The sequence below is a fragment of the Conger conger genome, chromosome 6 (assembly GCF_963514075.1).
Source record: "Conger conger chromosome 6, fConCon1.1, whole genome shotgun sequence".
NCBI classification, from domain to species: Eukaryota; Metazoa; Chordata; class Actinopteri; order Anguilliformes; family Congridae; genus Conger; species Conger conger.
Window position 1 is genome coordinate 16496210 of NC_083765.1, and position 22977 is coordinate 16519186.

The 22977-nt window shown below is 39.9% G+C and overlaps 1 protein-coding gene across 4 annotated transcripts in view; it reads left to right on the forward strand.

The window, feature by feature from the left end:
• The window catches only part of LOC133130868 (cytosolic carboxypeptidase 4-like), a 123914-nt gene that overhangs the window by 17576 nt on the left and 83361 nt on the right, over window positions 1-22977 (forward strand). For 3 of the 4 annotated variants that reach the window (XM_061245806.1, XM_061245810.1, XM_061245809.1), the window contains 11 exons: window positions 1467-1675; window positions 1961-2129; window positions 4641-4705; window positions 5731-5847; window positions 10963-11396; window positions 13827-13910; window positions 14331-14420; window positions 14637-14785; window positions 15283-15370; window positions 15522-15654; window positions 15992-16145. In XM_061245806.1, the coding sequence (XP_061101790.1) occupies window positions 1467-1675; window positions 1961-2129; window positions 4641-4705; window positions 5731-5847; window positions 10963-11396; window positions 13827-13910; window positions 14331-14420; window positions 14637-14785; window positions 15283-15370; window positions 15522-15654; window positions 15992-16145 (1692 nt within the window). The remainder of the gene's footprint in view (window positions 1-1466; window positions 1676-1960; window positions 2130-4640; window positions 4706-5730; window positions 5848-10962; window positions 11397-13826; window positions 13911-14330; window positions 14421-14636; window positions 14786-15282; window positions 15371-15521; window positions 15655-15991; window positions 16146-22977) is intronic. The other variant, XM_061245807.1, reaches the window with a different exon arrangement.

Here is a 22977-nt window from a genome sequence, read left to right on the forward strand (position 1 = left end):
AAGGTGCTGCTGAAAGGGGTGTTGATTAGGCTAATCTGTGTGCTGCTCCCTATGAGCTCCTGCCCGTAGCACTGCCTCAGGATCCCAGGGTCGGCTATGAGACTCTGAGTGAGGTCCACAGCTCAAAAGCGCACAGCTGCCCTTGGGCTTACAGGCTGAGGTATACATGCTCTTTTCCTGTAGCAATTATTGCTTGTTGGTGGTGCCCATTTCTTAAATTAGAAGAATACTTGACAGATTTGCTTATTGTAAATGTAAGCTGCTGGTTTATTTTTTGGGAGACATTTAATGTAGCATTATATGCGTCTTGCACATTGTGATGCGGCATACATTACTAAGCTCAGATACAGTGACTATAAGTAGAAAATCGCAGTGAAAACGGTTATTAGTATCATTTACTGTGATAATGAGAAGTGTGTGTCCATGCTTGTGTACATGCACATGTGTGTGTGTGATTATACTGTACGTGTTATACTGGCTGTTCCTAAACTCTTTGAAATAAAATTAATGTAGTATGGTCGTCCTCAAAGCAGAACCCAATTTTAGCATTTGATCCTAGCTTCTGCTCTTTTTTAGTTTGAGTGGATCTACAGTTCATTCAGTGATTTTAGTGGATTAAAGTGAGACGGAGACCATGCTGAGTCATGGCCTTCTAGGATAACGGGTTAGGGGCACCCTGACACACTCCTCTACTGCCGTACAATGATAAAGATACTCTCTCTCCCTTCCTGTGTAGCAGACCGCTTTCTTGTTTATTTGACTGTGTGGGCATGAGTTGAGATAGACATTTATTACATGTCTCTTATTATATTTCTCTAATACAATTCTCACTGAAGCCTGACACAATAACAAAGGGGCCATACAAATATAAGTATGAATGATTAATACAGCTGTCTGCATAAATATTTACTTGATCCGCGAGAATAAAAACACAAGAGGCTAATTCAAACAATCAAGTTATTTATTTATTTATCGTGAAGATAAGGCACCTAATATTGTAATTAATGCAAAATCATTGCCAAATTAAAAAAGGGTTTTGAACTCATTTTCATTATTTGGATAATTTTGGGATTCATGGATTTAAAAGTTAATGATTAATATATGCCCACTCCTTAATGAAGTGTCTGACAATGCCAGGGCCGACACATGGCTCACTTTGAAAAAGGAGACACACACAGCGAATGCTATTTTATTGCATTTCAGTGTACACATAAAGGTGATGTCTATGGAATACCAATTATTTTTTTGCTACTAATATTTTAAAGCTAAAATCCATGAACTCCACATGCACAAACATGACTGATTTTAAATTTAAAAGCCCTTCATTCTTAAGGGCTCACTACGTGGAATGCCCACATGCATTACCAATTTTTTCAATTATCACTTGCTGTTGGATGCAAAAAATGGATATAGTGTAAGTGTGATGAACTGAAGTTGAAACTATTTTGTTGGTTTTCCCTCTCAAGAGGCCAACAGCAAGTCTGCGGCCGCCAAGGGTTACATCTCCTGTCTGCTGAAACTGTACGAGGACTGGCATCTGAAAGACAGGGAGAACTGCTGTGTTCCCATCCGCAGGGCACTGCTTCACTGCCTGCACTGTGCCACCAACACGAGGGCTGGGATGGAGGCCCTGCTGGCAGAGGAAGGCATGACACTGCTGTTCCAAAGCACCCAGGTAACAGCCAGCCAGTGATCCTCCTTCACCTAGCACTTCTCAAACTGGTGTTTTCTGCTTTGCAGCAATTCCTATTTTAATTTGCTTTCGCCTTTGCTGTTTGTATTGCTCATCAAGGTTTTATTGGCTTTGATTAGCCATTTCTGTGTTAAAAAGAAACGGTAAGCACTTTAGCGTTGGTTACTGCTGTCTGTGGGTATAGAGGTGCGTGTTTTATAATTAAAGGAAACGCAGGCAAATGAAAGTGATTACGGTCGTCGTGTTCTGTGGTGGTTGTGCTTTCAGGCTTGCCTGGGCGTTAAGTGTCTGGACTCCCTGACTGACTCTGCTGTCCAGCTGATGAGGAAGTGTCATCCAAAGTGTCCTGTTCCCCTGACCTCAGATCAGAGTGTCTACAGCTTTCCTCTGCCAAGGAGGCTAGTCTCAAGTGTGCCTACTGATCCAGAGGTCCCAGGTACAGTAAAGCATTGCTCGCAATGTAGTGATTTTACCATATCTCCAGTTAATGCTGACAGAGAGAAAGCTTGAGCATGGCAACCCATTAGCCATCATAAGCCCAAGTTACTTTCTTGCTGTGCCTGTATTAGATCATTTTCCTTGGTTTATTCTGTACAATAGCACAGTTTAACAAAGCTGGGCTTCCAGTGGAGTTGGTGTATACTTTACCATTTCTTTTGGGATATAAACCTTGGGCTAAGGAAATCTGTAGCATTCAGCCCCATTGTTGAAGGCACATTGTTCTTTAGTGGCATCGAGTTTAAGCTTTGAATGTTTATTCATGTAAGAATCTCAGGTACGGTCTTTTGATTCATCTACCACAGGGGATTTGTAGAAAAAATACAGTACTAATACAGTCCATCAACTGCTTTCGTATGCAAGCATGCAAGTTATATTTATTGATAAGAATGGATTAAAATGGCCTCCTGAAATATTCATTAAAAAAAAAGAAATATTAAAAAAAATATGATATGGCCATGCAAAAGGCACGCACCCATAGGGGTATGCAGCTGTTTCCCAGCATCAACATAATACAGCTGTCCCTCGTTCTCCTCCCCCATGTTAAATGCTGTTTATTAAATGCTGTTTATATGACGTGTCCTGAATGATTTTTGATCAAACAGGAGTTTTATTTGCCTGGATCATTTTTGATGAAAGCTCTTTCAGGTCTCCTCTCTTTACTGGCTATATCATAATGCGTAGCTAGTGACCGCTGTGACTCGTTCAGGGAATACAATCTCGGTTACCTTGGCAACCAGTCCTGATGACACTGCATGTGTGAGGTGCATTGTCAGGTGCCCTGCTTCTCTGTGCTGTGAGATGCTGCAATTTTCTCATAGGGGCTCAACAGATAATACCGTCTCATATGAAATGAATCCACAAAAATGCATGCAGCTATGCTACAGTGTGAAACATAACTACTTTAAAATAACAATATCACACATAATCATGATACCCAATTGCTATTGCAATAAAAAAAAAACGTAACACTTGAATAAAATGACTTCAAAGACTTCTGATTTCCGTTGGTAAATGGCCATCGCATCAGCTGAAGAAAAACACAATGTGAAATATGACTCATATGCTATGCTTGCTATGACTACAGTCCCCCGCGGTTTGCCGGAAAATGACAGTGTGGTACACCTGCTGAGTTGAAAGTGAGCGATCCCTTGAGGGAAAGGGAGATGCGTGCTATTGGGAGCACTCTGAGAGTAACACACCCCATACAGACTGTGTAACCAGTTAGAGGGCAATGGGCTCTCCTAACAACCTTGCTGACTGCATGGCTGGAGCTATAATGACCCCTAAAATTGAAATCCCTATCCCTGGCCTGGCTCTCCCCTGGGGCAGATTGGAGTTTCCCAAGCTGTAGATCATTCTGCCGGCCTCTTTGACATGCTGAGGAAATTTGCATTTCTAAGTTTCTTCCTTATTTTTCCTGTATGTAACCTTTGAATGTGACCTCTGCTGCTGTATCGTAGCTCCTTGGGTTTCACGGACTCTGCATGTGGACTGCATGCTGAATCCACCTGTAAAGTTACAAGCACTGCTAAATGGAAACTTCAATCTACCTGGCAGAGGCACAGGAGATTTATTTCTGTGTGGGAAATGGACAGATGACAAGCTAGTCAGACTTTCCTATCTCTTTAGAAGCCACTGATGCATAGCCAAAGTGCTAGAGTGCCCTGACAAAAACTGATAGGCAGTTGACCTCTTTCTGGCCTTAAACGATTTAAAGATGTCAAATGATTTGGCAATGGTACAAACATACAAAAATAGTTCACCTGCTTCTTCTGGAATACTTCTTATGAAGATCTCATCACAGATAATAAACTTTTCATTTTTCAGGAGTTTCTTATGGTTCAGATACAATGTGTCCTCTCTGACTGAGGGCAGGCAACTATAGTTTTTTAAAGAAATGAATTTATAAACTGTATACAGTTTTGCCCGCTGGTGTATCTTTATTATCCATGATTGGGCATGCATTTAATCTGTCTGATATTGTACAGTTGGTGGTATGCATCAGTCCCATATCGCCTGCTTGTCATCATGAACCTGTATGCGGAAACAGCTGTCATAACATGCACGGCAGCAGGTCAGGTGAAGTGCGGATAGTTATAATACATTTATTTAGAATGCTAATAAAGCGCTGTCTGTCATGAACACAGTCTCATGTTCATTTAAACAGGAAATGTCTTTGTCATGTATGTTGGGTTTTAATATTGCTGTGCATTTTGTTCAGGATGAGCGGGTTCAGATAATGGATGGATGGATGGATGAAATATAAATAAAAAAATAGACAAACAAACAAACAAAATACACACATATATATATATGTATATGCATAATTAGACCAGAAACAAGAAACTGACAGAGGATTTCACCAGATTCCTGTTTTTTAATCTTAAAAGAGAGGTACTCCTCCATTTGACATTGAAGTGTGTGTCTTTTATTTGCTCCTCTATAGATGATAGATCTGAAAATGACAGTGACGACGACAGCACGGCCGATGAGTCTGACCACAGGGAATATGTAAGTGCTGCACTTTCTTCACCAAGGCCCAGGAAAGCAGCCAGAGCACTCCCACATTGAATGGAAACAATCTGCCCGCTATCCCTGCTAATTAGCTAAAACGGGACTGTGGCTTGAATAATCTATGACTTCCGAAAGGCGACCGAGGCAGGGGAGTGTGGAGATGCAGCCGAGCGTGTGGCTGTGATGTCTTGGTGAACTAATCCCACATTACCTCAATAACAGGCCCTTGATGCATCCATAAATCAATGGCCCTGCTCTGCATCCTCTGCCAAGCACAAATTGGGAAACCAGTCCTCTGTGCTTATAGTTTTTCCCTCTTGTGATTTATTTATATATTTTTTGGACGCTTCTCTTTTCACGCTGTCTGAACTTGGCCTGTGCCATGCATAGCTGTGCATGAATGGGAACAGGCGGAGTGCCATTTCACCTTGGCTCATAGATTGAGAGGGGAAGAGAGCGGGGTGAGGGTGTCGGGCGGATGCAGACACATTCATCATCGGCCACATTTGTCCGTGGAAAGCAGCGGGGAGTTCCGCACTGCGAGGTTTCCTCCGAGTGGCTGGCTGCTTAGCACAAGGCTCTCCTCAGTGAGCTGTCAGAGGCCCGGAGCCCTTTAACCATTACCTGACACCACGGCGATGCCAACCGACAGCCTACTCTGCACGTTGTCACTTGCCACGAACATATATTTAGACAATTGTAGTTAATCCTCTTACAAAGTTCTTCTAATTGTTTATGCTTTCAGAAGCAATTAATAACAAATAAATGTGCATTAATTTGAAGCACTGAGGTTATTTCCGCTCTTTGTTCTTTTTAATGTGTGTAGATGATAGATGATAATTACAAATAAACCACACTAAAAATCATTCCAGCTCTGTTTATACTGTACAGCTGCTGCTCTACTGTGGTGATGTCGCTTGTGTTGCTGTTGACAGGTCGGATATAGAGTTGAACTACACCCTGCCATACACCCTGTGTAGCCACTGTGGTGTGTAGCCTCTTGTCATGTCTTGTGCTAACAGGACGATGATCTGGAGATAGACTTGGAAAAGCTACGCAACAGACCTGAACCTGACAGACCGTTGGAACAGCTAGGCCAGTATGTCCGGCTGTGTCCGGAGCTGCGCCATGACTTCCCGGTAAGACTCGCGAGTAATACTTTACATTATGCTTCCATCAGTAAAAAATGAATTAATGTGTGGTTTTTATTATTGAATACATTTTAAATCGATCAACATGATCTCGCACTGATTTTTAATGCCCTGGAAATGGGTTCACATATACCAAATCCTGGATCAGTGCCACCCCATGATGACATTCTGCAATTTCAAGCAGTAATATAATAGATATAAAATCGATGTACTTACACATAATCGATGGGCAAACGGCAAAAATATTTTAGCAACAGAGGTTATGGTTAGGGGTAGTGTTAGGGTTAGGGTTGACATTGACAATATTAATTGAGCATAGAGACACAAAAACGCTTGTATGTACAAGTGCCTCAGTTTTGACTGTGGAATTACAATGTGCTATTAACTTCAACCGCTAGGGCAGATTTCAGTGATCAGAACATACGATCATCGGTTGTTAAATCAGTGTGAGACCAGGCTGACTTGATATATAAGTGACGTAAGTGTATATAGGTATAGGCATCTGTCTGTCCTTGGACAGACAATACAAATCAATTAATTAATCATTTTCATGTTAATTAATTAATGATTGATAATTACCTTAATTCATTAATTCAGATGGAGGATAATGCAGTGCTATTAGATTGATGACCACTTGTAGGTGTATATTGATGTTTACCTTGATTGTAAAAGACTTGTGTTTAATTATGTTAATGTAGGCACTTTTAATGTTGTCATCAGTCTCCGCTATAGATTGTGGTATTCACAGTGATGCACTTAGACATGGACAGGATTAATAATTATATTTCCCCACTGTACAAGCTAGGTACAATAATGTTGAGCCAACATTGAAGCTAATTCTTACTCAGAACAAAAGGGTTAGTGATTTTACAGAATCCAAGGTCAAAATGTTGTCCTCACAGAAACTCTCTAAACATACTGGTACGGCACAAGATAATATTCACCTTGTGAATTTATGGTTCATTGCTGAAAATGATAATGATACATTTATGACCAAGCTTACTGCACTCAGGGATACAGACAGACTTGTGTTCTTTGCTTCAGCTGAAGTATTACTTTTGTTTCCAACTAGTTTTCTACCTATTCCCACCTTTGTTCTCTCCCTGTCCAATCTGCCATTGGAAGTCTTTCATCTAATGAGTGGGTAACCTGTTCCCAGCCACAATCACAATGCATCCATTACTTTTTAAGTAGTGTTTCACTTCAGCTGAAATATGTTTCAGAAACTATTATCTTTAATATAATACTTTGATGGCCTTATGAAGTAAAGCCTAACAAATTAGCTGTCCTGGCTGTCCAAGTTTCTGCAAGTGGAAATATATTTTTTCTCCTTTAAAGAGTGTGCCAGTGGTTGTTGATGCAACTGACAACTCCCTGTTAAACCTGAAAGTAGTTCTCTCTTAAAAGTTTGCCCCAGCATGATGCCCTCTAAGGCAGCCATGAGCATAAATGAAAAGTCAACATACTTCCTGTTAATCTCTCTTTGCTATATCTCATTGTGTCTGGCGCCACTGATTTCATTTGAATAATATCACTTACAAGATTAAGAGCTGGCATTGGAAAATTTGGCCTCTTCAATTAATTTGTGTCCATCTTCTCATATGTAATAATTCAAGATGCTGCAGGACAAAAAGTACATTAAATGGTTCTGATCCAGAACTTGCCTCTGAAAGATATACTTGATTCATTACTTGAAACAATATCATTTTATTCCAAAAGTATCTTCCATTGCAAAAGCTCAATGCTTTAATGTGGGAAAAATGTGACTTTTGGATGTACAGTATAAACATCCTGTGTGCACAAGAGAGATTTTTTTTGTTGTTGGCTCAGCTCAGGTTATAGGCTGAGCAGAAGAGAGGTTTATCTCTCTCTGACCTTACAGTACCTGTTAATGTATGAGGATCCGGCACTCTGTAAGGAGGAACTAGTGTGATGGTAACAGAAGAACCCTGGTGGACCCTACCTCTCAGCTGAGCCATGCAGTATAATTACAGTATACAGTATCTATCTGTATCTATATACACTCAGACCACTTTATTAGGTAGACCTGTACACCAGCTTGTTAATGCAAATATTTAATCAGCCAATTATGTTGCAGCAACTAAATGCATAAAAGAAGTACAGCTGTTTTTCAGACCAAATATCAGAATGGGGAAGAAATGTGATCTTAGTGACTTTGACTATGGAATGATTGTTGGTACCAGATAGAGTGGTTTGTGTATCTCAGAAACTGCTGATCTCCTGGGATTTTCACACACAACAGCCTCCAGAGTTTGCGAGAATGGTGCAAAGAAAAACAAAAAAGAAAACATCCAGTGAGCAGCAGTTCTGTGAGCAATAATGCCTTGTTAATGAGACAGGTCAGAGGAGTGTCATGTGTCAGACTGGTCAAAGCTAACAGGAAGGTGACAGTAACATAAATAACCACACATTACAGTACAACAGTGGTATGTAGAAGAGTATCTCTGACCACACAATGCATCAAACCGCTAAGTGCATAGGCTGCAGCAGCAGAAGACCAATACGTCTAAAAAATAAGTATAATAAATACCCAATAAACTGCTCACTGTGTATGTGTACAGGTGCATCTATATTTCAATCAAACCCTGTATGAGATGAATACTGTTCATTATGCATGGCTTTAGATATCGGGCTGTATTTCTTTACATAGAGTAAATGTGTGGAACAGCTAGCCAGGTTGCAGTGTTGCAGCCCATAGGAGTACTCATGCTCAGACTTGATGAATTGCTGGATAATCTCTTGTTTATAAAGGTGAATGGTGAGTGTGGATGGACTGACTAGCCTCTGTTTCACAAAATGTTTCCATAAAGGCCCATAAAACAATACAAATACTTTATGTTATGAGCAGCATATAGCTATTATGTAGTTTTTAAATGAACTTTAATGCAGTATAATGCTGATAAGACAGGTATATATAATTGTCTAACCCCTCGAGAACAGGCTGGCGCAGAGCACTGCAGGAATCTCTCAGTCTCTCAGTCTTTCTTTGATGTCATCTTGGTAACCTCCAGTTAGAAAGAGACCCCAAGCACTCTACTTTCCAAAGACGTCTCTGCTACTGCAATATCCTCTATGGTGTTCTTTCAGAAATGCTTCTGATTATGAGATGTAAGATGAGTTTCCCCTCTGTTGTATCTCCTTTTAATTAATAAGGATGATAATAGTGTTGATTCCAGGCAAAATTACAAACTTGAAAAGGATACATTTCTAAATTAATAGCATGGTAATTTCACACACAGAAGTTTTATTTTCTCCCTTTCTCTGAGTAATTAAAACATTCCTTGGCGGTTGATTCAGTCTGAAGTTTGATCACAATCAAATTAATGTTCAACTCCATGAAATACAATGCAGAAGACAGTGCTAGTCTTTCTATGACTGCTGTCGTGTAAGAAGGTAGTTTCTAGTCATTATAAATAATGTGAATAACAAATGTGACTATTATGATCTAAAACTGAACATGTACAGCAAAATTAGTGGTTTGTTATGAACTTTACATATCCCAATAAAATCCCTATCTGATTCCTGTGCACTGGTACCTAGAGAAATGACAGGTTCAAGGCATTTTCTGTTATAAATTCAAATGTGCAACATGATGTGGCCATTAATTTCAATGAGCTACGGGGAAATTGTGAGATTAATATACTGATCAAAAAGGACACAAACATGAGGAAAGAAGCTCTTGTGTGTCAGATTTTTGAGGAATGCTTTTAGGTTCTATGAATAATCTCTGCGGCTCGTATAATCCAATGCAAAACAATTTCATACATATTTGCTTGGCAACAGGGCATGCATTTTCTATAACACTTGACATTAAAATAAGAGAATTCAATACTTTTTCCTGGCCTTCTTTTGTGTAACACACTTTTTTAATAAAGAACATGAAACCAAATTAAGTGGGCATCTCTAGTGGTCCAAGGCAGGCAACATCCAGTGTGACCTCAGGGAGTCAATTGAATGAGTATGAAACCGGAAATTAAATACACAATTGCAATTCATCAAGATCCTTACTGTGCAGCATTAATCAGAACCAAGTTATTCCATTAATAAAAGGCTGGTGTTCTTTCTAAACAAGACAGGGGACATGTATTTCCTCCACTGCTAAATAATGCAGTTTGGTAAGGTGAACATTGTTTTATTGAAAACTAAATTAGTTTGCCTATTTTTGAGGCCATACACATGTACTTACTGGAAAGGAGATGTATCCTTAAAAATGTCAAAGTAAAAGGAAAAAATCTATGAAGATCCGAATAAGGTCCAAATTAGTTGATACAAATTCTTAAAATTGGTGTATTTTCACATCAGAAACATTTCACAGTTCCAAATGGCCTTTGTTCCCAATGTGTTTGCATCTCAGATGTTCTACTTGCTTGAGAAAGAAATTGTATATGAAGTCTTGCATAAATTCAGGTGTATGCTTGCCTCATCTTACCTGGTTGTACTTTTGGTGCTATAAGCATGCAGCTGACATCCATCTACTTTCTACTTGAAGCAGACACAGTAGATTCTAGGAAGTGTACACTTTTGACCTCTGCTTCTGGCTTCTCAGAAATGAGCAGCAATTATGCAAAGAAACCAAATTAATATTTTATTTCTCATACCTGTAAGGAATTCTAGGCTCTTGTAATTTTGAGAATATTCTCTCTTTCAGCCACTGTAATTGGAAGAACTTATCTGTTTTAAATATCAAAGGGAAGCTCACCTTTTGATGTCAGAAAGTGAGAGAAAATTTGGTGCTCAGGCATTACTGTATCTGAAGAATGTTTTCCTTGTAAGAGTGTTGTTTTTGTGTGTTGTACCATCTGGGGTGGAGATCGAGTCTGAATGAACGTCATAATTTCTTGAGGAAATAATCAAATTATCTACTGTTTTCCCTGGTAATGTCTATTGCGTGAGCATATATAGATAAATGTCTGTTGTTGTCTCAGACAACATTATTTTAATCTCACTGGGGTTGCAGTTATGTTGCTGCACATGGAGTGTACATGGAGTTTATATCAAATGTAGACTGAGGAGAACAGAGATTGGAGTTATGGCCTCTGTGGCTGTTTATGCGATGATGAAACGGGTTTTTGTGTATTGCAGGATCTGGACTCAAGCTCTGAGGTGGATGGCAGTTCAGACGAGGAGCTTGTACCCAATGGAGAAGGAAAAAATCACTGTAAGCAACAAAGGATATCGCGCCACCAGCAGGAACGAGGAGGCTCTTCCTCCACCAGACCCCTTGAGAAGCAGGCCACCGCAGAAGAGGTGAACACATCTCCTTTCCATGAGGGAGGGGGTCCAGCTGAGAACCATTGTCTGGGCAGGTCCAAACGGGACAGTCACAGCATGGTGGACAGACTCTTGGAAAGACACAGGGCCTGCATCCCTCATCACGACCCACGCAAGTACGCGGCCAATGCTGCGCAAACAAAGTCCATAGCCGGCTACTCCATCCTGGCCTTTCCAGACTTCTGGGGCCACCTCCCACCAAGCTACCAGGAGCCAATGGCAAGCCGGAAACCAAATGTGCAGAGGTAGGTCATGCTGCATGTTCAATCAGGATTTATTCCTTTTTTTTTTTATTCAGTGATTGTTCTTGTCAGTTTGGTTGTGTAATACTGTATATTTCATAATTACTATGATGTCTACAGATAATATTATGGTGTTTACAAACATGTATCTACAGTAAAATAATATTATTCTCATAAATTCCCAAATTTAAACTTTGGGGATTGGTGCTCAGTCAAAATTAAAGAGGCTCGACTGAATCTGAAAGATTGAGTTAATCTGGAAACCTTTTAGTTCCATCTAAAAGTGGAATTTTGCAGGATTGATAAAATTGTATTGTTTTTTTGTTTTTTTCTCCACATTCATTGTGACTGAAGCCTTGTTTTTTTTTTTTTTTTCATGGAATCGTGCCCCTCCATCCACTGTCAGCCATTTCTCCACATAAAAACATTGCACATTCATTTATGAAGCCTCTCAACAAGGGTATAAATCTATTGGCTTTTTTTTCTTTTACACTGGTTCACTTTTTTCAGGAAACAGGAGAGCTACAGAGCTTTGACATTTGTCATACCACACGTTATCTGGCATTGCTGGCATTGATTTGACACACTAGGACAATTTACTTTGAAATATAGTGAATGGCAGTTACTTTTGGTCAAAAAAGGACAAGATGTGATGAACCATTCTGGGATTACTCATACACACCCAGGCACAGGCACACACACACACACGCACACGCACACGCACACGCACACACACACACTGCATTACTTTTATCCTGGCTGTAGGTCACCTATGAATCATGCAGAAGTCCATTTTGAAGGTTTCTCTCTTAAGGACAGAAAAAAAAATGGCACATGGTTATTAACTTTGAGCGACAGTTAAAACAGTGTTAAAACAGCACACAGTTTTTTTTTCTCTTTTCTATCCTTATGTTATTTCTTACTGTGTTCACTCAAAAATAAGATATTCATTTAAATATAACAATTTCCTTAAAATTATGCTGAGACGATGTCAGCTTGTCTAAAGGTGACACTATATTTGGTAAACCTATACCCTTCATGCCTCCTGGTGGTAATTCAAACATACTGTTATTACTTTTGGGGAACTATTCAGTTAGTGGGTATCTGTTTGAGGTGTGACATGATATTTTCCAGGGCCTCTTAATTGTAGGCTGTCCTGAAATAAAAAAATCATGAAAAGGTTAGCTAGAAGCTTGTGTTTAATGCTCCTGGTGGTTTTGCTGACGGCATCCCTGGGGTTACTCAGTCCCCCACAATAGCCCAGAGGCCCCATCTCACCATAGAGAGCTTCATCAGATGGTGAAACCTGCAGTGTGAGGGACAGGGGGAATGTGAGAGTATACTCCTGTCCAAGAGGCTGGTGGACAAAATGATTTTCATACCGCCTGCCACAGGACACCCACATCTCCCAGGTGTGCTGTGAGGGTAGCCTGATCAAACACAAGCCTGGAGGCACTGCCAAACAGCTCCGTACATGTTGCTTCCCTTTAATGCCATACTGTGGTGGGAATTGGGACTCAGCGAAGGTGATCGATGCAAGCCAGATTTGGGTGGGGTGGGCGCGAGTGGGTGGGGGGCGTTGTTTGGTCTGCGGGGAGGCAATCGATTTGAGCAAAGGTGAAGGTAAAACAGGGGGAGGGCTTGGGTAGGGCAGCAGCAGTGAGTGGAAATGTCATATTTCATAGTTATAGTTCTGCTCGAAACTTTAAAAAAAGAAGCACCGTTAACTTTAAGTGCTCATTTCTGAACAGACTACAACTCCTGACAACAATGTTGATATTGTATACAGAATACTATTTTTACACTGTCAGTGGCTATGTATTTTTACAGGCCAGAGTACAGTTTTGTCATTTTGTGGCACAAGAAACAGGTATATTTTTGACATGGACATTTTGTACCATATTCATTTATATTATATTTTCTATATTTTATTTGTTACAAATCCTGTGGCAAACAACATAAAACTGGTGTCACTAATCCTAAGGTCATGGATATGATTCCTGCCATAGCACACACTGAAAAATAACTTGAAATAGTTTTAAAGGTTGGCAGTGTAATATAAAGGTTATGGAACTTGTTTTGTAACTCAGTTGGGCCCAGTTTTAACCCCAGGTGGGGTTTGGAAGACACTTCCATACATTCTCAATGTCACCCAGAAATCTTCACAACCCTTTGGCATGTTTTAAAAAAATATCAAAGAGAGCAATATCAGAATATCAAGTCATGTTAAATAGGTTAAAGTAATGAAATGCTGAAAAGTGTATTCAGCTATCAGGTTTATTGAACTGCATTACATGAGGGTTTTGTTAATTTCTATGTTATGAAGTGATTTCTGTACATTTCCTAAGAATGGACTTGTTCAGTTCTATAATAGCAGTGCATGAGATAAAGTCTAGGACTGAAAGATCAAGACTGGTCTGCTCTGTCTTTTAGACAGAAAGTGTTAGAAGACATCCGGCGCTTCCTCTGCCCCGATGATGTTATTGATCGAGTTGTGTTTGACTTGGAAGATCCCAGGTAAGGCAAAGAGCTAATCAGTATGGAATTGTGTGTCTGGATGATTAAATCACATACATATGGATGTGCTCCTCAAATAAGTTATCCATCAAAGATAATCTGAAAACAGGTGCTATAATATTCTAATGATGTAACATTAAAATCTCGAACAGCAGTATGTAGTTTCTACCATCATCATTTTATCATATTCACATCATCCCTCCTCTATCTTGTCTTACACTTGACTATCAAAACTCCCACATCCTCTGTCACAAAACACGTAGTGGATGGTACCTTAAAAGATTATACAATGAAAAATGAGTTGCACTTGGTATTAAAAGCATTTTAGTGGATATTGGGCCAGTTTCATGGAGCTAGTCCTGGACTGAAGTTGGTTTTGTATGGAGAATCTCCATTAAACACAGAGTTTTCCTTCCCCAGTCCTCCAGGGCTCTTTGAAGAGCCCTGTTCCCTGCGTTTCTACTCCAAGTTTGAATGTGGAAACCTGCGGAAAGCTATCCGTGTTCGCAAGTAAGTTCGTTGGTTAACTTCTCTCAATTATTAGTAATATTTTAAATAATAATAAAATAAAAAATAAATTATAAAAGGTCATTATGTAGGAATGAAAGTTAAAGTGTTTTTTAGATGAATAGAGAGACAGAGAGATGGATAGATAGTTGAATGAATGAATGGATGGATGGATGAATCTGTGTGTGCTGTCTAACACCCTTTTTGCCCCACTCCCAGTTACGAGTACGACCTGATCTTGAATGCAGACGTAAACTGCTCCCATCACCTCCAGTGGTTCTATTTTGAGGTCAGCGGAATGCAGGCCAACGTCTCCTACCGCTTCAACATCATCAACTGTGAGAAAGCCAACACCCAGTTCAATTACGGTGAGAAACGTAACGGAGACTATAAGTCAGATGTGCAAGGCACCCCATGTGATCCTAATGTTTTATAATGGGGGTGAGGCAGGGTTCTCTGTGTGTGTGCATGATATACGAGATGTCAAATTGGGTAAAGGATATCATAGCAGTCAATAAATCACAGTCGCAACTTTCCAGCTCTGAAGTGTGGTTGTGTGCCACACTACGACACAACACTCTCCAATTTAACACCAGCTGTCCTGCACATCCCAGAAAATGCAACGCTATGCTAGTACAGCTGACTGTTCTCAGCCCCATCAACTTGTTATATGGTCTTGTAATGTAACTAAGGTGAACTCGTAAGATTGTTCCCAGTCATCAGGAAATTACTTATGAACTATGAATGCTTAATGTCTTTTGTCATTGATTTATTTGGCTTGACCTTTAGCTGCAAACGGTAATGGTGTTATAAAGACTGTGTGAGCAAGATGTACACTGTCTAATGTAGGCTTGTCTGGCATCAGGGATGCAGCCTGTTCTGTTCTCAGTGTGTGAGGCACTCTTGGGACAACCACACTGGCTGCGAGTGGGCAGTGAGATCTGCTACTTCAGGTTTGTAGCCTGCAATTTACAGTACCACCTTCATCCAGTATGCATAATAGCCTTGCATTCTCATCGGTCATAGAGTATGTTTCTGTTTCAGTAACCCACTGGGGCATAAAAATATCATAACCAGGCCATGTTGCTTTGTCTGTCAATGTAGGAACCACTTCAGCCCTAGCGATCACCTGAAAGGGCCCTCATACTACACACTGAGCTTCAATGTGACCTTTCCACACAGTGATGACGTCTGCTACCTAGCGTACCATTACCCATACACGTACTCTACCCTGCAGGTACAGTACGTCTGTGCTGGCTCAATGCTCCTTCTGCTTCTGCTTTTCATTGAAAAAAAAAACTTTACGCTTCTGACTTTTGTATTAATGGAGATTAGATTAGATACAGCAAGTCTATTTCCACTTGTGGAAATCTTTCTTTGACCTCACCATTACAGAAAGGAAACACAACCATTTACACACAGTTACAGTACTGAAATTGACACCTATAGTTTGTATCAGAAGAGTGAGCTAGGTCTATGACAGCCCAATACATTTTGAGCACATTAATGTATTTTGCTCTCATGCTAATACAGTCCTTTTGAAGTGATTGGCCCACCGTTGACCTGTGTTTCAGACACACCTGCAGATGCTGGAGCGCTCGGTTGACCCCTGCAAGGTGTTCTTCCGCCAGCAGAGCCTATGCAGCAGCTTGGGAGGAAACCCATGTCCCCTGGTCACCATCACCGCCTGCCCCCCGTCCCGCAGCTGGAGTCACCTGTACCAGCTCCGTGAGTGAAAGCGTGCTCCACACCTCCTGTACTGCTCTGTGAGTGACTCTCTGTGAGTGATACCGTGCTCCACACCTCCTGTACTGCTCTGTGAGTGACTCTCTGTGAGTGATACCGTGCTCCGCACCTCCTGTACTGCTCTGTGAGTGACTCTCTGTGAGTGATACCGTGCTCCACACCTCCTGTACTGCTCTGTGAGTGACTCTCTGTGAGTGATACCGTGCTCCAAACCTCCTGTACTGCTCTGTGAGTGACTCTCTGTGAGTGATACCGTGCTCCGCACCTCCTGTACAGCTCTGTGAGTGACTCTCTGTGAGTGATACCGTGCTCCGCACCTCCTGTACTGCTCTGTGAGTGACTCTCTGTGAGTGATACCGTGCTCCGCACCTCCTGTACAGCTCTGTGAGTGACTCTCTGTGAGTGATACCGTGCTCCGCACCTCCTGTACAGCTCTGTGAGTGACTCTCTGTGAGTGATACCGTGCTCCGCACCTCCTGTACTGCTCTGTGAGTGACTCTCTGTGAGTGATACCGTGCTCCGCACCTCCTGTACAGCTCTGTGAGTGACTCTCTGTGAGTGATACCGTGCTCCACACCTCCTGTACTGCTCTGTGAGTGACTCTCTGTGAGTGATACCGTGCTCCGCACCTCCTGCACTGCTCTGTGAGTGACTCTCTGTGAGTGATACCGTGCTCCGCACCTCCTGTACCGCTCTGTGAGTGATAGCGTGCTCTGTACCTCCTGTACCACTCTGTGATGCTTCACACTAATTAATGTTAAGATTAACCAGACAAAGATTTCATGGAGATTTGCCTGCATAACAGAGTGAAAAACTGTGGTGGTTGTGTTGTTCGTAACATCGTGAATAAGCGTTTGGAACATTATGAGCATGGAACATCGTCTTCCGAACACAGGAATTTTGTGTAATTTGTCATTTTCTCTATAATTAATTGTCCAATTCACATCAATAAAATCAATTCTGTTCAGAATACCGTGAGTCTACGTAACTTCATGCAGGCACATGTATTGCTGCTACTAAGCCAGGCAGTGGTTGCAAGGTGCTATCAGCTTCTTTGACACGGTCTGTGGGGACCCTGTTCCCTCTGAGCTCCTGATTGATGGACGTGTGGGTTTGGAAGGAGCAGCGGGAGATGAGCTGACACCTCCCCCAGTCCCCGTGTGAGGTGACACCCAGCGGTGGTGTCACCAGGATACAGCGCTAGGGAGAGCTCATTGGCCCCTGATCATCTCACTGATTAATACGGGGGGGGACAGCTGCAGTGAGATCCCCAAAGGCAGGCAGAACATATGGCCTGCAGTTGAGCACAGGAATGTATTATCATACATCAAACTGCCCGAAGTGGATTTTTGTGTAAGTGTAAACAGCCGACTGGCTGTTATGGTGGCCATGAACTTACATGTATGGGCATCACATATTCAAGTGTTTCTATTTACTGAACACTGTTGCTTTTGTGTGACATTTATAGAGTATATATATTATCGTAGGAAGCTTTATAATTGTGTAAAATACAGCCCAGGCTTATGGCATATAAGTACCTCTGAGTATATTTTTGCAGAACAAAGATTATGTGCTCACAGGTACATTTTGCTGCAGTTTTAAAAACTAACCACTAGGGGTTGTAATTTAAGGAATCTAACATTACCAGCGTTTTTAGCAAGATTAATGAAGAAAAAGCAGTGTGCTATATGATTGAATAAATGTGTTTTTTGAATGCAGATCGCAAAAGGGGGAAGCTGATGTGCTAACCACGAGATTGAACCACTGCTCTAAACCAGCAGAGTTGTCACGTGCCTCTTATCCAGTAAAGGTCTATAAAGGTCTAATCTTTCCTTTAGCACCCCCAATGTCATTTGATTTGAAACTGCAGCAAAGCCTAGCCTGAGAAGGTACGAGAGCTAAATGATATGTGCATGGAGCTCATTTACATCTGTAGGTTATATTTAGTTTCATAATTCAGTTCAGTTTCTGTTGGATTAAAGGATGCACTCTGATTTACATCATTCGCTATCTCTGCAGTCTGGCATTTAGCCATCATACAGTAGTATGCAAAGATTGGGGCAGCCCTGGTCAAAAAGCCTTTTACAATTAATAAGTGAACAGAAGCGAACCTGACCTCGAAATGGTACAACGTTAAACATGACACATTTCTTCACATTATAAAGGTGAGCAGCAGCCAATATACTGACATCCCTATGTCCTCAGGTTCAGGTGAAAGGCATGGTGTTGTGAAAAAGAAAGTACAATTCTGTGGACATAACATAATAGGACATAACTATCTACTGAATCACGGGGTACATGGGGTATTTTGGAATTACGATGTAATTGTTTGTGTGTTTGTGAGTCACATGAGGTTAGGTCTATATACTTTGAGAACTTGGTTGGGACTAGACTGGGTTATTTTTTGTGTCCTAATTTGTAAAACTATTGAACTGAAAGAGGGTGTACTCCCTGTGTGGGCTCTCTTCATGTTATAACATCTTGTCCTCTATATAGACAATAATGCAGCTGTTAAAATGGAAAAATTTCAGCGATGTCATTCAGCTTTCAAATATGTATATGGCTCCAAGTAATTATTCCTTTCGCCATTGTTAGCAGTAATTTCAAATGCATCGCCTTTGAGCTCGACAATCTGTCTTTGTCGGTGAGTGCTTGTGAACTACACTCACTTATATAAAGCCTGAACTCTGTGACAAAAGCTCATTTCTAAGGATTTAACACCAATTAACTTTGGTATTGAATCGGTCGTGCCATCTCTCCCTGTCTGTAATCAAATGTCACCCTCTACTCACTTGCTTAATAACAAAATATTGCACACATATCTTTCATTGGGTTTTTGTGGCATGATTTATTAAGGGAACTAATTAAAATCAATGCTGTTCAACTGTCTGCTGCATCGGTAGTAAACAAAGAATCCTAGCCTGAAATCCAATAATTGATTTACAGTTCAGTGTAGTTCATGTATACTGCTAAAGCCGTTTGATAATTAAGCAGTTTGTTTGTGTCTAACTGAGAGGCTATTGTGAGTGGTTGATGTTGTCTTCTCTTCATGTTGATAAATCTTGTTGGTAAGATATCCCATTGACAGAAAATCATTGTGTGATAACTCAGTTAGGGAAATCAATACAATATTTAATATTGTATAAATATTTTAAGAGTTCTGTTTATTTACCCTTTAATATTGTGTTACAGCATAAGAACTCTAACCTGAAGCTGTTTTGTTACAAATGTGATTTCTAGTTCAGCAAACAGATGTCTGTTAATTATTAATGAGCTGAAAACTGATTTGAACATAGGTTTGGAATGGCAGAATGTGATATATTAAAAAGTATGCTACTGTTTTCTAGCCATGTACAGTACAGTACATCATCTGATGTACAGAATACCATCTGATGAAAATGCATCAGGAATGCAGGACATCCATTGCTCTGAAACATTTATGACTTTGGTAGGTTTAAATACACAAATTTTATGAACTGCAGTTGTACTGTGGCTTTATTTTTCTGTAGGTTACTCTTATTTGTCCCTTGGTCCTGGCTGTTCTTTATATCAAACACATGTTCCCATATTGTAAACTGCTTCTATACATTTAGTCGTACAGATATGTCCAGTTTTTAACAAATGAAGCTGCTGATTTTGTGATTATTGCCCATGATTGTGATGATAGTGATATGGTGTTATTGCATATGTTATTTCCAGTTTCATACCCTGTTCAGTTGATAGATTGAGGTTTCGCCTACAGCAATGATGTTCTAGTTTTGCTATTCTACTCAGATCCTCTGAATGTGTCCACTGTGCTTGACTGCATGTGTTGTCATTTAATGGTTTATTGGAAATGAGAAGATAATATCCACCTGAGATCTTAGCTTGTTTTGTGGGGAATATATGAGATGGGAGGCAGTTGTTTGCATGAACTTGCTGTTCACTTTTGTGCTCAAAGGGAGGCCTAACACAAAGTCACAGCGCTTTTGAGTGTACTCTATAAAAGTGCCCCATGGAAACAGACCTAGGCAACATCAATACATCACAGTCCAGAACTGCAATTGGGGGAAGAAATATACACACATTCTGGCACATTCTTGCTTCCTTGATAATCAGTACTGTGGCTATAAATTGACAAAAATGTTTATCAACTTACATATAATGCTGTGTATTTAGTTTTTGTACTGCAAAATGTTATCATTACCAGCTTAGTTCTTCAAAGTTATGAGTTTTAGGTGTACTAGCAGTATTACACACACACACACACACAAACACACATGCACACACACATGCACACGCGCGGATGCACATGCTCTCACACACGTATATACAGTATATATTAATTAAGATGCTGAGAGCTGTCATTGTCTGGTCTTCATGTTTTCTTCAAATAAAACAAAGAATGACATTTTATACATTAAACTAAGGGGAAACCTGAATAACTTATTTAAATAAAACATTAAATAAATTACATTTAAGACCAAGATACGTAACAAAAATATCTTCCTAAGCTAGCTTTATTGCCAACATTGTCAACATTTTAATGTAGGCATTCAGCAGATGCTCATATCTGGCTCTTACTGTACATGCATGTGCAGTATTAACATATTGACATACAATAAGTATTAGTAACTGTGATGATGGAGATCTGAGGATCAGATCAGAAGCATTTCCATGACCGCTGCAGTCACTGAAAATGAATCTACATCAGCAGAAAGTGTATATGTCTCCACAGAATACATTATTAGATTTGTCTCTATAATTCTATAAGTGAACAGCTGTGAAGTGTTTCAATATCCATGGTTTTCTGTTTGTGAAATCCGGACTGTAGTAAGCATGTTCGAAATGCATTTATAGCTAAGGGCACATGCATTCATTTTGCTGACATCTCCAGTTTTGAGGGATTTTATACATATGTATTGCCCCTAGTAAGCCTTTGGTTTCTGGACTAAAAGGGAATAATAATATAATTAGTATGACTGTCCAATAAACTATTATTATGTGCGTCTTTATTATTATTATGTCTGTATAAGCACTATCCAACTAATAACTTAATTGTATCGTCATGTTATCACTGCTGTAGTTGTTCATGTACACCCATACCTTCCCATCTGGTTCAGATGTTTAATTTGATTCTGTGATGGTGTCTCAATGATATGATTGACCACAGGAAAACATTTAAAAGGGGCAGCTCACCCAAAAATTAAATTAAGGTATGTTTCTACTTACCCAGACTAGTATATGTCTATCCAGATAGTTTCACTGAAATGTGTTGCTTTTCTAAATATTTTCTGTAGTTTTCCCTGGTAATGCAGATCACATGGGACTTTCGTCCTGTGGATTTCAAAGCACAAACAATATACATTCAAAAAATGCAATATTCAGTACTCTTTCCAAAGGTAATCTTGCTTTTAAATCCAAACATCCACAGACTTTATTTTCTGGCAGGTTCCATCAAACTAGTTTACTACTACCAAATTATACCCAATATGTAGCAGGCAGGCGCACTCGTATGAAACTTGAGTGATGGTGTCAGGGCATGGTGGAATGTAACTTTTGTAGTTTAAATGTAACTTGTTTGCGACTTACTTAATTAAAGCACATAGCAGCTTTGAAATTCATGGTTGGGATATTAAGAGATATTAATAAATTGCACCCTGTTCCTGTCTCAACCATGAATTTGGAAGCTGTCGGTGTGCTGCTTCCATTGTTTTGGTACACACTCAGAGTAAATGGTTCTTTCTGTGCACCTCTAATTCTTTGATCTTTGTTGGATAAAATGGTTAAAGGAGCTTTCACACCTTTTACACCTACCCCAGAGGGATCCATAATGATCTATGTTCCTCTCTGGCGTCAAGCCATATCATTTTTTTCTGAGAGTGTGGTCTTTTGCGTGGGCTGACAGTTCTGCATTTTCCTTTAAACTGAACTGAACACCAAAAACAGAATGATGAGTTATGGGACTAGGGCAATACCATAGGATTTATACATGAACAGATTTTGTATTTTCTGCAATGGGTTACAATGGGCACTGCACTGTTGCATTTGCACTATGTTTCTTTACATTACTTCCTTTTCACATAGATCCTTCGGTGTTAAAACTGCATCACTTCTCTGAGATGGCCAACGCTGTCCTGCAGTTTCTATAAGCAGGGAGGTTGTTCCAAGCATGTTGGAGAACTTGCCACAGTTCTTCTGCAGACTTTGGTTGGCTCCTTGCTTCTGATCTCAGACAGCCTTGATCAGGTTTTTATGTAAAAAGTAGTCAATCGCTTACAGTAATATGATACTTTTTTAAATTAAATACAAAAATGTCTCTGTAAAATTGAATGTTTTGGAAAATGAATATTTGGAAATCTCAAATGTGTTCTTTTATACTAACACACACAAAACAATAAAATAAATATATATATAATAAAGTCTAGGGTGCCTAAGACTTCTGCACAGTACTGTATATCTTAAGCATTTTACCCCAGTACAAACTGCAGATTTATGTACTATACAGTGTTTTTCAGTACCAGAAATGGAAAAGGCAGGTATAATGATGTTGCTATCTGTTCCTACATTCTGTTATGGAATGTTTTTTTTATTATTATTGCTTTTAGCTAAACTGTCATACTAAATAGGGTTATGCTCCATAATTAGCAAACCGAGAAATAAGCCCAACGTAATTGCACTCAAATGTTTTTAATTAATAAATTGAAAATTAAATACAAATTTTCATAAGCTTCGCAGGGCAAATTCATCTTATAATTAGAAATGGACATCTCTGATTTGTACTAATTACCCCTTATTTGCATATGCAGGAAGGGTTTACAGGGAGGAAAGAGAT